Here is a 16,621-nt window from a genome sequence, read left to right on the forward strand (position 1 = left end):
ATTAACTTTGTTATTTACTATCCCTGTTGTAGTATTATTCATAAGTAAAAACCAACACAAATTTTTTTTCACCATGTTTTTAAAGTCTCTACCCCAGGTCCAAAAGCAATGTAAAGAATGTACAAACTGAAAACATTAAATATTTCTGCGATCTATTTCCATTTGTTATTTTCAAAAGAGAAATACTGTCATGGATGTTTACAGAGCAGAGGTCACCTTTTTTTTTTAATTCCAATGGGAGAGATGGATTTTGTTTGTCTTTTTTATTATTATTTTTTACAGTATTGTTGGTTACTGTGTTATTTCTGTTTCAAAAGCCAGCAATAAATAACACTTTAATATCTAAAGAGTGTACATGTGATTTTATACATTAGTAATGTTGGGAAATTAATAAATGCATAATAATCATCATAATCGTAAAACCGTGATTATTCCTCAGACAATAATCGTACCAACAAAATCTATAATCGTTGCATCCCTAGCCAGGTTACACAATGAACTCATTAAACACATCCGCTTTTCTGTTGAAATAGCCCTCACTCCTCTGTCATCGAAAAATGAAACAGCATCTCATATGACATTGACATTGGTCTTTTAATGAATTTCTCACGTGGTCAATATGATGCGGTCTCCGATTCTCCTTGGTTTCACCTTGGGAAGTTTAATTACAGTGGATAACATAATACTACCTAAAAATGAATCATTACCTGCAGGACGAGTGTGGATGGAGGTGGGGAGGGTAATCTATAAAACACTGTAAGATCCCCACGTGTTTTACCAGTAAATGGAGATGCAAGTGTTCAGGCTGTAATTATATCTCTCCTGTGTTCCTGTCCGACGACGGTGGGCGGCCACTTAGGAACGTACTAATATCATTAGCAGACAGCAAAACTAGATTTTCTATTTCTGTTGCTGCAGTTGAAGCCTTGTCTCTGGTTTCAGACATTGATTTAATTTAGCTGTGCTGGGATGACAGGAGGCCGGATTGATGGATACAATGTGGCCAACCTTCCTGAAGGATGGAGACGCAGTCAGGAACACTACAACCCTTTTTATTAAATGCCTTGTCAAGACACAAAGACAACACAGAACTGGTTTGTGTTCCTTTATTTATGGGATCGCCGGTCACATTTGCAGACATAAAGCATTCTTTGAAGACCTCATGAATTCAAAATGAAACTTTTGTGGTTTGTAGTGGATAGCTTTGAAGCCATCAATATGCTAGCGTACTGCTAAAAGGTGACAAAAAGCTTAGCAGATACAGATACACGCTTGATGATGATGACTCATCTCACAAACTAAAACTTTTATCCAGTCAAATGCTTTGTAGAACGGAAATGCCCCTCCCCCTAATATCACCTGCCTGTGAATAACAAAAGCAATATAGAGTGCTGAGGGATGAAGTAGTTTTGTAGACCAAAACCCTGCCATATTAGCACTTTCGGTTCCAGCGTTCTGTCAGTTTTATTTTTATTTTAATTAGGGTGACCATACGTACCATTTTCCCAGGACGCGTCCTGGCCAGAATTTCTATATTGCCTAAAATATCTAGGTTTTGGCTTTGTTTGCGTGTGCAGACAGATCGGTGTATGACATCAAAATACCATACAGACGGTTCCTTATGCTTTCAAAATGCTCTCGAGGTATTTTGATGTCATACACCGATCTGTCTGCACACGCAAACAAAGCCAAAACCTAGATATTTTAGGCAATATAGAAATTCTGGCCAGGACGCGTCCTGGGAAAATGGCACGTATGGTCACCCTATTTTTATGTTTTTTTGTGTGTTTTTTTTTGTTAAATGGCTGAAATAGTGTGTGTGGTTACAACAAGCTCATATTATCATGTTTTATTCCATGACATGAAATACATAAGTAATACACCCTTGTGTTTTTTTTTTTAAAGCTTAAAGGGGTCATATGATGTGATTTCATTTTTTCATTTCTCTTAGGAGTGTTAAAAGCTCTTGGTGCATAAAGATCTGTAAATTTGCAAAGACTAAAGTCTCAAATCCAAAGAGATATTCTTTATAAAAGTTAAGAGTCAGCCACGCCTACCTAAAACGGCTCGTTCAAACACGCCCCCACATATCTACCTCACTATGTAGGAAGATGCAGACAGGGTTTTATGTTTATGCGGCACGATGCAATGCAATGCGTAAAAAGACAGTATAAGTCATTATAATCAGTAATTATGTGCCCACTGGATGCAACAAATGCCTCGTTTGTAATGGGTTTTAATGTTTTTGTCTCGTTGCTCCGGCATCAACAGTATGTGAGGGGTAACATTTCCGTCACACGCTTGAGGTATTCGGCCAATCACAACACACTGGATAGCTGGCCAATCACAGCACACCTCGCTTTTCAGAACGATGAGCTTTGTAAAAATCGACGCGTTTTAAAAAGGCGGGGCTTAGAGGAGAAACAATAATGTACAGTATGTGGTTTTTACTTTAAACCACATAAACACATTTCATTACACCAAATACACCAAATAATGTTCTTTTTAGCAGCATCATATGACCCCTTTAAACTTGTCTTTAAAATGGTGGTTGCTAACAAGGGAATCACTGGGAATCATTTGTTGGTCACAGAGCTTATTTTCTCCAATAGGCTAAAAAAAAAAGTGCAATCCCTTTGATATTTCCCACTTTATCTTCCTGTTTAAGTACAAAATATGTATGAAAAGTCAACAGGCCATTTAAATTTGTTGTTTTTTTTAAATATGATGCATCAAAAATGTATCTAAAAAATGACTACGATGTGATAAAACCAGGCCCTGAACCCGAAGAATACTTGAAAATTCATTGCCTTAAAAGAAGCTGTCTGAGCTGTGTGAGGTAAAATCCATGTTGTATTTCAGGTGCATCTTTCAGTGAAAGTCGTAAGCACAAAGTAAGGCTTGTGTGCTTGGTTCATAAACCGTAGCCGCAGGAGAGCTGAGGGATGGCAGCATTAATCTTAGCTGATGCAGATACTGTGTTGAACAAGCCACTGGATTTGATGTGACACTCATTCATCATCCTGTGTCAGTGTATCAGGTGGAGCGCTTAGCAGCACTATACCACTCTGAGATTCAGAGCAGCACTGATAGCATTTACTTTCATTTGTACTTAAATAAACACATGAAATTGAAGTAGTTGTGTGGTCCTCCTGGGACAAAGATTCCCAGACTAAGAACATTGTAACACAAGTAAAAACCGTTGCCTTGTTGTTCCACTGTAGAATTCAGGGATTGTAATTTGTAACTGATAGCTTTTTACATCTGGAAACCTCACAAATTATAGAAGCATATAGACAAGGGCGATCACTTATCCAATATGTCTATATACCACAGTGTATACACAGTACATACACACAGACTTCACAGTAGGCATATTTTCTGTATGCATGGAATAACTTTTAAACATGTGCTATATACAACAACGCACACTGGAACACTGTATCCCACAATGCAATGTTTTCATCTTTGCCCGGCATTTCCTGTGTGATGAATAAGCCATAAGTAAGTACTATGATTTTTGACATTAATTAATTGGAGAGCCAAGAGTTGACATTATTATACATTTTCTAACAAAAGTGGATTCAACTTGCAATAAAACTCTGGGCCATACAAGTTATCATATAGAAGATAGAGAAGTGTTGGCCAAAACCAAATGTTTGCAGTGATTAATGATCAAACGTAGACAAGGATCCAACAGGTATGAATAAATTGCTCTAACAACACTGACAAGTGCAGTTTCAATTTATCGATCAGTTTCTCTCTTTAATTATTCACGTAAATGGTGTGTGATTAAATTGAAAGAAAAACAAAGCAAGCACTGTTCACGAGGACAAGTTAAAATACGTTGATCTATGTCAGTGGTTCAAAGCATGTGTACATATGTATACATTCATTTCACATTAAAGGCACAATATGTAAGATTTTTTTTATTAAAGAGGTCATATGATGCTGCTAAAAAGAACACTATTTTGTGTATTTGGTGTAATGAAATGTGTTTATGCGGTTTAAAGTAAAAAAAAACACATTTTCCACATACTGTACATTATTGTTTCTCCTCTATGCCCCGCCCCCGCCACACTCAGTCACTGCGTCATCAAACTACGCCTTTGTTTGTTTGTTTATTTTGAATACGCGCCCTCTAGTGGCGAAAAATTACATATTGTGCCTTTAAGCATTTAAAGAAAACCATTTACTTTCAAATGTTTACACTTTTCGAAAACCTTTTATTAAGCTCAATAATCAGTGTTTTGATGGTCCTAGCCAAGGTAACAAATAATCTTAAGCAAACTTCAAGACATTTGACTTGTAAACTTTTGTGGTGTTGCAGCTGCAAACTACAGCTATCCAACTGATTTGAATCATTCCAAATTCAATTTATTTCCAGGCCGGAAGCCAACAGAAAGCAGTTTATATCAAGCTAATTAACTCACAGAATCAAAAGCAGTACAAAGCAGGAATGATTCTGTGACATCACAAGATTGACATGAGGTATTCAGTGAGTCAAGTATAACAGGATGTGGCACGTGGACGAGCATTATGCGATCACTTGATCAGATTGGGCTCACTGCTCTGACGTCTCACAGCCACATCATGGATCATGGTTGTAAACACTACGATGCAATCTGACATATTGATTTCAGCTCACAGGCGAATTGACTTTGAACCTAACGTGCACATACGCACAAACGAGACAGGAAAAGCTTAACAAGTGAAATCCCGTGTCATATTAATTTTGAATTATACATTATATGAAACATCTGCACATCATTTCCATCAGCGATTTGTTCACTGTTGTTATGTTTCAAAAGAAGGTGTGCCAGCTCTCTTCATCTTAACCTAGAGTGACTCTTGAGTCTGCTACTTGAAACATTTCTGATGATGCAACAATCTAATCAAATGGCAAGAGACCAATCAGTTCTGAATATAAATAAATCCGCAGTCATTGCAGAGCATTCATTTAAAATCAAACAGACATATACGATGACCTGAATTAGCGTCTCTATGATGGTAGGGCCTGCATGTTTTCAAGCAAGGTTAATGGATAGACGACCTCTGGACCGGACTGCTCAAAGACAGGAACTCAATTAGCTCAACATGCACACCGCCACAGAAATGTACCATCTATGAGATCATGGGAGCTGGAAGAGTGCATAGGTCTTTCTTGCCATTTCCTTGAGCTCGTCAAAACGCGGAAACAAGCTAGCAGTCAGAGCAATCCACTTTCCATAATCCACTTATTCCTCAAAGGGCTCCATTCATGACATGCTGTATGTAAACACAGGGATGTGTTTGTTGTAATCACTAGCATTCCCATCTAGCTTCATGTCTGCAGCTACAACTGCTGTAAATATCACTGTAGTGTAATCTTGATAATGATTTCAGGCTGACAATCAGAAATTCTATTTGTTGGGATCATCATTAAGCATGCTGATGTCGGTTTCTTGGCCCCTGCCCTTTCGGCCAAGGTCAATGTGCAGAGCATCTGTCCCCAGTGATGACCAAATTGAGAAGTAGCAGGCCAATCAATAGCAATATTAATCAACAGCCGAGCACATTCAGTCGATAACCAAATAATAATAATAATAATAATAATAACAACAATTATTATTATTATTTCCAATAACAATAATAAATCATTTTCACATTATAATTCATTTCAATGTGTCTAATAAATAATAATAAAAAAATAATAATTAAATAAGTATAAAAATTATGCTGATTATTCCAAGCAGATTATTTCATGATCACTATGGATGTAGTGTAAGAGGACTAATCAAAGTAAACATACTTAATTTCTAAGCAAAATTATTAAGACTCCATCTCTATAATATAGTAATGAGAATCATTACTCTGTGACCACAACGATTTAATTAACTAAAAGGCTGCCAATTACGCTATAATTCAATACGGGACTATTATTATTGATTACTATGGTTAAATTCCCCTCACTCTAATGTGCACGGGTCCCTTTTCTTCAGTATGCGACACTGAGAAGGTTTAAGATAGCAGTGATTTAAAAAAGACAAGAATCGTACAGTTAGTACAAATGACTGTATTAGCCAAATGCAACATGGTAGATTTCTATAACAGAATCAGAAAAGAGTACAATTAAACATATCTAAAGTGTACATCTAAAGCTGTTATCAAACAACAACATTATCGATCATCATCAGAAATGCAATGTCAGAAATGTAATTCAGCATCCCATCACCGTAAGCACAGAATGGACGTTTGTCATTAAGTAATCTAATTTCACATCTCCTGTGGGATAAGGCAGTATGTTTGTATTTACTTTATAATCTCTTTTGGGATTGGATGGGACATTAGAGCTCATAAATGAGGGACCTTTGAACAACATGTTCTCTTGGATGGTATCATTACAATAAGCAATTACCAACATTATTCTCTTAATGTTATAATATAAGCCAGAGACAGAGACAAAACAAGAATCAACATTAGACTAAACACAGAAACAAAACCCGGAGCCCTTTTTTCTAATCTTCTTTTTTTTTTATATATATATTCTGAAATAACCTCCAGTGTGATTCATTACTCAGGATGTTCCTCAGTGTTCCCCTCCACTGCTTCAAACACATACTCACAATTTTTATGACTTTTACCTGCTGAGTCTTAAAATTCACAGTGCGTGGTTGAAATGGGCCAGTGGGTGAATTTACATGGACTATTGAGTTTGAGCTGTTAGGTTATCAAGAGCTGGCATTTCCTAAATGCTGTCTTGCATTTTAAAAGTGCAATGTAAAACCAACCACATCCTGAAAATAAGAAAATATCCTGAAAGTGTTTTCATTCAAGTCAGAATGAACTGACTTCACTAATATATTTGATTACACCAACAAAACTGAATTTAAAGATTAGAGCAGGTATAAATAAGCAAATTACCAATGTTTCAGTGAAAAGGATTCCAGTATTAAAGGGGTCATATGATGCTTTTTTAAAAATCATTATTTTGTATATTTGGTGTAACAGAATATGTTGACATGCTTTAATGTTCAAAAAACACATTATTTTTCAAATACTGTACATTATTGTAGGTCCTCTATGCCCCGCCTCTCTCATACGCTTCGTTTTCTACAAAGTCCCTCCTTCCAACAAGCGCAGTCTGCTCTGATTGGCCAGCTGACCCAGTGCATTGTGATTGACCGAATACCGCAAGCACTCGTCGGAAATGTAACGCCCCTTGCCATAATCGAGAGCTTCATCTTTCAAAATAAATGTAAAGACAGAGCCCGAAAGGGGAACAAAGTCACGTGACAGACACAGTGATGAAGCTGGTATTTGTGGAGTACACAAGCCACGGTTAAGACAGCTGGGCTGCATCTGAATTTTTAAAAGTCTCAGTGTAGTTCAGACTCCACTGACACATTTCCAGGTAATGAATGAATCTCAAAATGACAGCCATTCACAATTCAGCACCCTTCCCCCTCCAAACACACACAAGACCAAACGAGGACAGTTAGGTCCTAATTAAGCCATTGTGTTGGTTGCTCATTGTTGTAAATGATCAGTCCAACACACCATGCATCAATGACCACAAAAAAATAACACGTAAAGACCCATGTAGAAATCGAGAGCCCCAAATGCCCTTGGGACACAATTTCAATCAATGTCTTCTTGTCCTGCAAAGCAAATTAGATTCCACTGATGTACGGGGTAGAAATGTGACCCATAACTAACTGAGGGATCTGGGCTACGACTCCAATAGGTACAAAAGCTGTGCAATTAGTCCAAATGTGGTTTCTGGTAGATTCATTAATGTCCACGCACAATGGATCATCATGAGGACAACAGCCTTTATTACGACACTGAAACAAGAAATGGCACCAGTGCACTGAAACAACACTATTGGCGCTATTTTTACCTGAACTAACCCTTTGGTTTACTTTTGTTGGTGTGTCCTAATGCATTTAGAAGGATTCAGTGATAAATAATATTTTTGACTTGAATAAAATCACTTAATTTACATTAGATTAGATTTTTTGTTTTTTAATTTTTAATGTATCAATATAATGTGTACAATACAATACATCTTACTTATGGTTTATATTAAACACCTTTACAACCTTAAGTAATATGCTAAATGTAGCTCAAATTTGAAAATCGTAGGTCATTGAGCTTCATTGAAGATTTAAATGAAAGATTTGGCCTATAGATTTTCTCCTTTTCTTTAGGGTATGAACAATCTACATAGAGAATAAGAAAAGTAACTACCGACATCAAATCTGTTTTTCCAATCATAGTGAAAATAGAGATGACGATGGGGAAAATGGCAGGATTTATATACACTGCTCAAAACAAACTAAACTAAATCACTTAATGCAATAAGGTCCAAAAAACATTGTAATGTATCAACTGGCATTTATTCATAAAATTGTGCTGATGCAGGACGGGCTGGGGTGGGGAAGGATTGTGAGGTGGTCTGAACTTGATTCCCTAATGTTACTTCCCATTGGATGGCCAATCTCCTGTGGCCTGATCATGAGGAAATACCTCTTGGGTTTAAAGGTCAGAAGCCATGGCACTCCGACAGATAAAATAACAGGGTCAAAGCTGTGTATCCACAAATCAATGCCTCACACAATACGTGACATGGGGTCTGGACTTATTTTATGCAAACAACTAGTGTGATGGAAAGCTATGGACAGCTGTGTGACTTTAGAGGTCAAGGGATATATTTGATTATCAGTTGCACAGAAGCTCATCACCTTATTAGTCATTCGTTACTTTCAAACATTTTTTATTTCTGTAATTACACATACAGCACTCACTGCTGAAAATAAACAGTATGCACAGGTGATATTGACAAAAAATGGTTAATTGATCTCTTTTGCTACCTTATTTTTGATGACTGGTAAAGTTTCTGTTTTTCATACACTCTTAAAAATAAAGGTTCTTTGTTCAAATGCATGGCTCCATAAAGAACCTTTAACATCCATGGAATATTTCAATTGCGTAAAAGGTTATTTATAGTGGAAAAAGGTTCTTTGGATTTTTTTTTAACGTTTTCACATTAAGAAAAAAAATGTTCAGTGAAAAGTTCTTTGGGGAAACAAAAATTATGCTTCTATGACAACATGCAACAAGCCCCTTTTGGAACTTTTATTTTGAAAGGTTGATAGGAAATTTATGCCAAGAGAGTCTGATCAACAGCAAACATGAGCTCTTGCGCTTTACACTATATTCAAGGACAAACAACTGCTTAACTCTGCCAAACAAACTGTCAAACCATCAAAACAAGTGTGGTGACACCAGACAGAGATACATGATTACATGTATCCCCAGCATGGACAAAACCTATTGCTTTTGTCATCATCCATTTTCATGGGATGGCTTGTCATAAAATAGATGAGATCCATTTTGCGAGAGGCGCTGCTAACCATACTGTGTCTTTAATGAGGGGTTTTAAGCCTCATCTGTTATCAGAGCTGTGTACTCTATTATTTTACTGGCAGTATTTTCCTTTCGGAAGACAAACAAATTGTGTTTGCCCAGAGCTAAGCACACCTGCTGCACACCTGCCCTCTGACCACCTCTCGGCACCAGGCTTTTGTTTTCCTCACGGCAAAGAATCAAGGTGCTTCCACATCATCTCTAACAAAGGTTAAAACAGGAGCCGTTCAGTAGGATGAAACCTAATCATATTGTTCTTTACCACCTGGTGATTATCAAGGCAATATTCATTTAAATGTTTATTTAAGGTCAATTCTAAAGTCAACACCTCTCAGAAAATTATGAATAATGCTAATTACTAAGTAAAAAAGATTAACAAGAATATCAGCTCACATTAAAAACATGGTTGTTTCTGCAAACTAACAAGTTTTATATAGTTAGTTTATAATTTTTTAATTATAACTTAATTATAAGTTATTTAATAAGCATTGCAATTCTCTTCAATATGATCTTGCCACACGATGCATTATGTATTATCTATAATATCATATCAAAAACTTGCATGACAAAATGCACATGCCTCATTTGAAAAAAAATAACAATAAACTGCTTCCAACAGACCTTATCATTGCTGATTTTACTTGTATTTCAAGAAATTTTGCATTCCGATTGCACAATTCCTGGTAGGTTATTGGACAGATATACTTGATGAGTCAACAACACCATTAAAATGCAATTTCCCGTCATCATTTAGACCGAGAGATTCAGTTAACATCAGAATGCATCTTTGGTTGTTTTGTCACTTTTGACTCTTTAAGTAATGTTCATTCAGTCATTAAATAACCTCACCACCATCAACACCATTCAGGAACCACTATTGAGCGAAGACAAATGCAACACTTTTGCATTCACACACTGCCAAATGTCTTCCGAATGGCCAGAATAGCTGTGAAACCTCTGCTATGTTCCACTTTTGTCTGTATTGAAGCTGTTGCGATGTGACCATTCCTTTTTAATGCAACTGGCCACACACTGAGATTTAAGATCTATTCAGGAACGAGTTCGACTCTAGTTAACTCCAGTTATTTTGAGAGAGGTGTGTTAGTACAGTTGGGCAGAGGGGTTTTAAATGGGATTATGATATAATGACGTACGGGACATGCGTATTGCTTGCATGAACCTTGTGGCACATTAGAGTTGTACATATTTTGGCTTCAGTACCAGATTGCCTCTACGAAACTATCTGTTAAATTTCTCCAGTAGTATTCAGTGGACTTTGAATGGGGATGTGACAAACTGTGACAAAAACTGTGAAATACAGTACTTTGCTCTTCATTACTCGAATTAAATAGGCCTACAGAAAGCAAAAGTTACATATCCTTGCTGGTTTTATATAATACTCTTCCTAATAATAATAATAATAATACACTTTTCAGCAATAATCAGAATAATATTAGACATCTCAACAAATAAAACAAATACAATTATTTCCATGAATCAACAACTTCTAAACAAATGCGAGAACAATATTCAACGGCTCTGCATACACTCTAAAAAATGCTTGGTTGTTTTAACCCAACTTTGGGTCAAATATGGACTAACCCAACTGTTGGGTTACATTTTTACATTACATTTTTAACCCAAAAGTTGGGTTAGTCCATATTTGACCCAAAGTTGGGTTAAAACAACCCAGCATTTTTTTAGAGAGTAGCTTACTGTGTTTCAAGTTTTCTAGATCTTTTTATTTGTTTTAGCACAGGAATGCCTACCTGCCAAGCATTTCTGCCAAAAGCACCTCCGCTGGTTATGATGCCACTGCTTGGACCATGGTTTTGTCTCAAAACCTAGTGAACAACCTACTTTCAGGATCCTAGGGTCAGCAAATAACCCTCTTAACCATTTTAACCCAAAGAACAATTTAAACTATTTAGGGTTAATTTGAGATTTTAAAAAATTCATGTCACATTACAGGTTCTTACGATCTGTGGATTCTTGGATGTAGAAGGCGTTCTAAAGAACAAGGGAATAAAAATGTCTCTGAGGAACGTAAGGTTCGCTCAAAACGCAGGCTAGGTAGGCAGCTCTCTAGCTTTTGAGACAGCCCCTGTGTTGTCACTGAAGGATGCACAGAGGCGACAATTCTAAAATACGACAAGTGTAATGCTCAAGTAGCTACTGCCTCTGAACAGTAATTCACCATTTCTAGCTCTCACCACTGTTATTTACCCCGCACAAAGAGGGCTAAATAGCGTACAGGAGGCGCGGGGTGACATCAGATTGTTATGGAGTAAATCCTTACCTTCAGACAGGAGAAGGAGAAGCAGGAGCAGCGCGATGTCTCCCCAAACGATTCCACGCGTAGTTCCCATACTTGTCAATCATAAGTGTAATTTATCAATGAACAGGCAAAAGTATTTTGATTCCTAAAAAAACAGAACTTTAGTGTTTACGATTCGCGCGAAGGAGCCACAAAAGTCCTTAACGTGAATGTCCCATTAACGGGTGACTGCAGCGCGAGCTGCTGGACAGTCAGCGCGCGCGCACACACACACACACACACACACACACAAACAAAGCGCAGCAGGGGGAGGTTCACATCACATCCAGCCAATTTCCTCAGATGTGTGTTTCTGTCCTGAATCACATCAGCGGCTGTCCAATGAGCCAAAGAGTTCCTAATGAAATAAAACTACATTTTGGGGGCATGCAAATATTCGTAAGTTAGAAAAGGACAATATGACTATGGTTTTATGTTATCGTTTGTCAGTTGGTCAGTTATGCTATGCATTATATTATTAATTATTGATAGTTTTTATAAACATGTTCATTTTCCGTTTTTCTTTGTCCTTTTAAATACGCAGTGCAGACAACTCAGTATAAAATGATTAAAGAGTAGCCTACAAATACATTTACAGATATCTGCGTTGTAGAGAAGACCGGGGCTAGTTGTCTCACGGGGAAGTTGCCACAGGAGTAATAATCTCAGTATGCCGCCTAGCCTAACTATACATTTTCCAATTACATAAATGCATTTTTTCCTTCTACTTCTTCTTCTTTTTTTTACAGTAATAACTATCTGTGTTGGTTTCAAACTGTTCAAGAAAAGTAAATAATTTCCTCAAAAAACATGATTTTAAAACAAGGTAATTTTCATAAGTGTTAGTTTGGGATAATGAACTGCTTTGTAGATCTCATCTTTAATCTTTTTCCTTGTCAGTAAAAGTGGAAATTTGCTTTTCTTTTCTGTAGCCAAGACTGTATAATTGACTTTAAATATTGAAAAATATTCACAAGACCTTAAAAAATAAAAAGGTGAACTGTGATGCGTGCACTTTGAAATGAACAGGTCCAGTTGTAGCCTATGTCAAACAGAGGCGAAGGGTAAAACTATGAGCAAAATAAGATTGGTCAAACTAATTCAAAATAAAATAATTGAAAGTAAAAAAAAAAGATTGCAGAACATTTTATTTGCTCTGCAAAACAGTGTTTAATAAGAATCAGGTGCACAGGCACAATGATCAACAAACAGAGCCACATGGTATTTTAAGGACAAACCACACCCAAGCCTATTGTCTCTCACATCCTCCGAAATATTCAAAACAACAGTTCTGTGAAGAATTCAATATTGTCAGTAAAGGCCAAAGTTTAAGAGAGCTGAGTTCAAGATGGTGTCGGCCCGTTTTGGCAGTGTGTGAGCCAGTCTCTGTCTGTGCTGGGCTGCTCTTGGACCAGATGACTGCTTAGCTCTCTGTGAAGAGGGGTAAGCATGATGCATTACTCTGCCTCTAGGGCGACCCACCAGTGCATCACAGGGCTATCACTCCAATCAACGTCTGCCCTGATGGATGCCAAATCAAACTATAGTGGAGGCCTCAAATAAAGCATGCATACGAGAAAAAGGCCAACCAAAGATGCTTTGGGTTGGTAACAAAATAAATGATCTGTCGCTTTACATCTAGAAGAGTTATTGAGGTATTTTCCATTCATAAAGCCCTCAAAATATATAGGGAGTACGGGAGCACTATGTAAATAGCACAAATGTCTATCCTTTTTATAGAAATAAAAAATAAGCAGAGTCAGACAGTATGGAATATATGTATGAATATGTCTGGCTTTGCTTAATTTTTATTTCTATAAAAAGGATGGTAATATTTTAAGTATATATATATATATATATATATATATATATATTTGAATTAAATCCATATTTTCCAGTAATCAAAAACGTCATTTAAAATCTTCACTTCTACATATTTCAAGATTTATGAATGATAATGGTTATATCATCGTCCAAGTTAAATGGTTTCAATGACAGTACAGAATTGAAATTGTGTAGCCTAATTATATATAATATAGAATTTTATTTATTTTTTTAAATATAACGTCTTGTCAGTGGGTCACAGTAACTGTCTGCACTGATACGGTTTATGAATTTAATTTTAAATGCACATAAATGATGGTGGTCAAGTGTGAACAATCACAACAACTATAACTATGGCCCATGAAAATATAGAGTGCAAAGGCCTTGTTTCAAACTCCACCTTTTTTTCATTAAAAGATATTTATGCCGTATAAATATTTCATTTACTCTGCATATTAGCCACAGGATGGTTTTGTTTACATAGCAGCATGTAGGCTCATCACCATATACATGATGCAGATTAAAAAAGCTCAGGTTACTCTAAACCAGACACACGGTGGTATTTACAGACATATGGTCAATGTAAATCAATATAGATTAGGCAATGCATAGGCAGATTCATGACATTTACCACCACATCAGTTCCTTTTGAATGTGGTTGCTTGACAAGATCATGTTCAGATGAAAGCTCGTCTTATTTTTACTGTCAGATTGTGTCAAAAATTCTCATTTAGTATTGTGCGAGTATAGGCAAGCATTGTTTACATCAAACATGGTGGAACTATTCTCAGTGGTATTTTGCCTTTAGAGCTTTGCATCTATATACAGTACCTTGCATTAAATAATAATGATGATAAGTACTTTATTAATAAAATATCGATTCAGAAAGTGCTTACTGTAGTAGATAAAGCTACAGCTCTTGAACAATGTCCATCTTCCCACTGGGAAATGAAGTAGCACAATATTAGTCATTAGTCCTTTCCCAAAATCAGTTGACCAGTTTGCTTCACTCATAGGCTATAGTTTAAATGGGTAATATGATCCTCAAAATGAAAAGCTTTCTCATTAACTAACAGAGAGAATGGGTTCAATTGAATTCCATGCAGAGTGAACAGGTTCACATGTTTCAGCCGCTTCAGTAGATCATAAATGTCCTACAAAAGCACTGTATTGAAGATGATACAAAAACTGTATACAAACTATAGATTACATTTGCTTTTTATGCTTCCAAGCAGAGGATAAACACTACTGCTGTGTTGATCAAATAATTCAGCCTGTTTGTTCACAAGCTTCTGCAGAAGTCGTTTATAAGTGAGAGGTCAGCAGAGAGCCATTTCTGAGAACACTCTGAGATTAAATCTCTGCACCCTGACATATTCTCATTTTCTGACCACTTACAGCCAGACGTGGTGATACTCTTGGACACTTCTGACCTCTACTATTATATTACTGGAGTCTTGCAATGGCTAATTTCAGAGAGAATTTATTAGTCGATCAGTGGTTCTAAACACGTCTCTTTGAAACTAAAATAAAATCATAAAATGCAACTAACCATATTTGCTAAGCACAGTTAAGTTAAGACAGCAAAATAAATAAGCTTATCACACTTTTAAAGAGGAGCAGTAAACACTCATATATTTTGTTGTTGTCTTCAAGGACCATTAGGTGAATCAAACTCCACAGTATTTTGCTGCAAATGTATCTTTAATTTGACACTTCTCCAAATTAGACAGGTTCCCTCATACTTGAAAACAACGAACAAGGTAAAAGAAACCTCACTATATCAAATATGGCATCTCTTGCAAAATAATAAACATGGTTTGTGCCAATCACAATTTTTGTGAGGTTTAATTATTGATGTAATAAAATAAATAATAACAGAGTTCAAACAGATAATAAAATCTAACAATACATGCTTTATAAAAATAGATAGAATTAACAATTTTATTTTTAGGAGTCGCCTATAAAATACTGCAGGAGAGAAGCAATATCAGCAACAATAAAAGTCACTGACAATAAAATAGTATCTGCTTAGTAACAGAAGTGTATTCTTAGCAAAGATGGGGACTGGACAATCATAATAAGGATAACAAGAGATGGCCTCTTGAGGACGGGACAACATTTGTCTGGGACGTATGACAAGTCATACAGGTTTGGAAGGGCATGAGGATGAGAACATGATGACAAAATTTAAATTTTAGGGTGACCTAACAGAGAGACATCAGATTATTTTGGGAATTTTACACATATTCCTATTAACAAATCTTGGTTTGCCACTAAAATTAAGATCTTGATCCAAAACCAGCTGAAAACCACTGCTGCAGAGCTTCCAGAGATGTGTGCTTGTGACTTTATCCAATCTGAAATGAATATGACTTGACAGAAAACATCAGGGTTTTTTGTGTTACAAAGCAATTTCCGTATGTGCATGGGGTCTGCTGGTGTAATTTCCCTGATTTTGCATTAGTGTGAGCATGAAAAGTGCTGGCCCCAGAAACACTCCTCAGTGAGCCGTCCAGCTTGACCCATATTAAAGGGCTGTCAGTTGAAGAGCAGATGGTACCCACTCTCTGTCTCACAGCACCAAAGGGGGGTGACCATGGCAACCAATATATAATGGCTACCCCTCAAGTGGTGGAATCGCTTGTTCTAATTTGTTAAGTACCACTTCAGCAAATCTGATTTAATCACTACGTTCAGGTCTTAACACAACTGACATCAAATAAAACACTGCAGGTGTCCATGGAAGACAGTAAATCTGATCCCCTGGTCTCGGTTCTTATGCCTATTAACTAATTGAACATAGGATAGCACCAAATTCAGTTTTTTTTAGACGTGAAAAGAGACATTCTTCACTCACAAAAAATAAAAATATCAATGATCTTGGATCCAAAATGGTCATTTTTTTTATATAAAATGTAATACTCATTAAAAAGTGCACAATATTAAACACCTAAACAGAATGTTACACTTATTTAATTATTTAATAATTAAGACTTTATTTTAGCCTGTAACTTAAACTAAAGAAAAATGTAAGGACTTTTATGAGACAAAATCAGATTTTGAGAT

The 16,621-nt window shown here is 36.4% G+C and overlaps 1 protein-coding gene across 4 annotated transcripts in view; it reads right to left on the minus strand.

Annotated features, from left to right (window-relative positions):
- Positions 1-11,949, minus strand: part of LOC107559333 (proto-oncogene tyrosine-protein kinase receptor Ret) — a 24,402-nt gene extending 12,453 nt beyond the window's left edge. For all 4 annotated transcript variants that reach the window (XM_016243115.1, XM_016243113.1, XM_016243112.1 and 1 more), the window contains exon 1: positions 11,711-11,949. In XM_016243115.1, coding sequence (XP_016098601.1) covers positions 11,711-11,780 — 70 coding nt within the window. In that variant the 5' untranslated portion in view covers positions 11,781-11,949. The remainder of the gene's footprint in view (positions 1-11,710) is intronic.
- Positions 11,950-16,621: the final 4,672 nt, after the last annotated feature.

This window comes from Sinocyclocheilus grahami, unplaced genomic scaffold (genome assembly GCF_001515645.1).
Source record: "Sinocyclocheilus grahami isolate Dianchi unplaced genomic scaffold, SAMN03320097.WGS_v1.1 scaffold681.1, whole genome shotgun sequence".
NCBI lineage: Eukaryota > Metazoa > Chordata > Actinopteri > Cypriniformes > Cyprinidae > Sinocyclocheilus > Sinocyclocheilus grahami.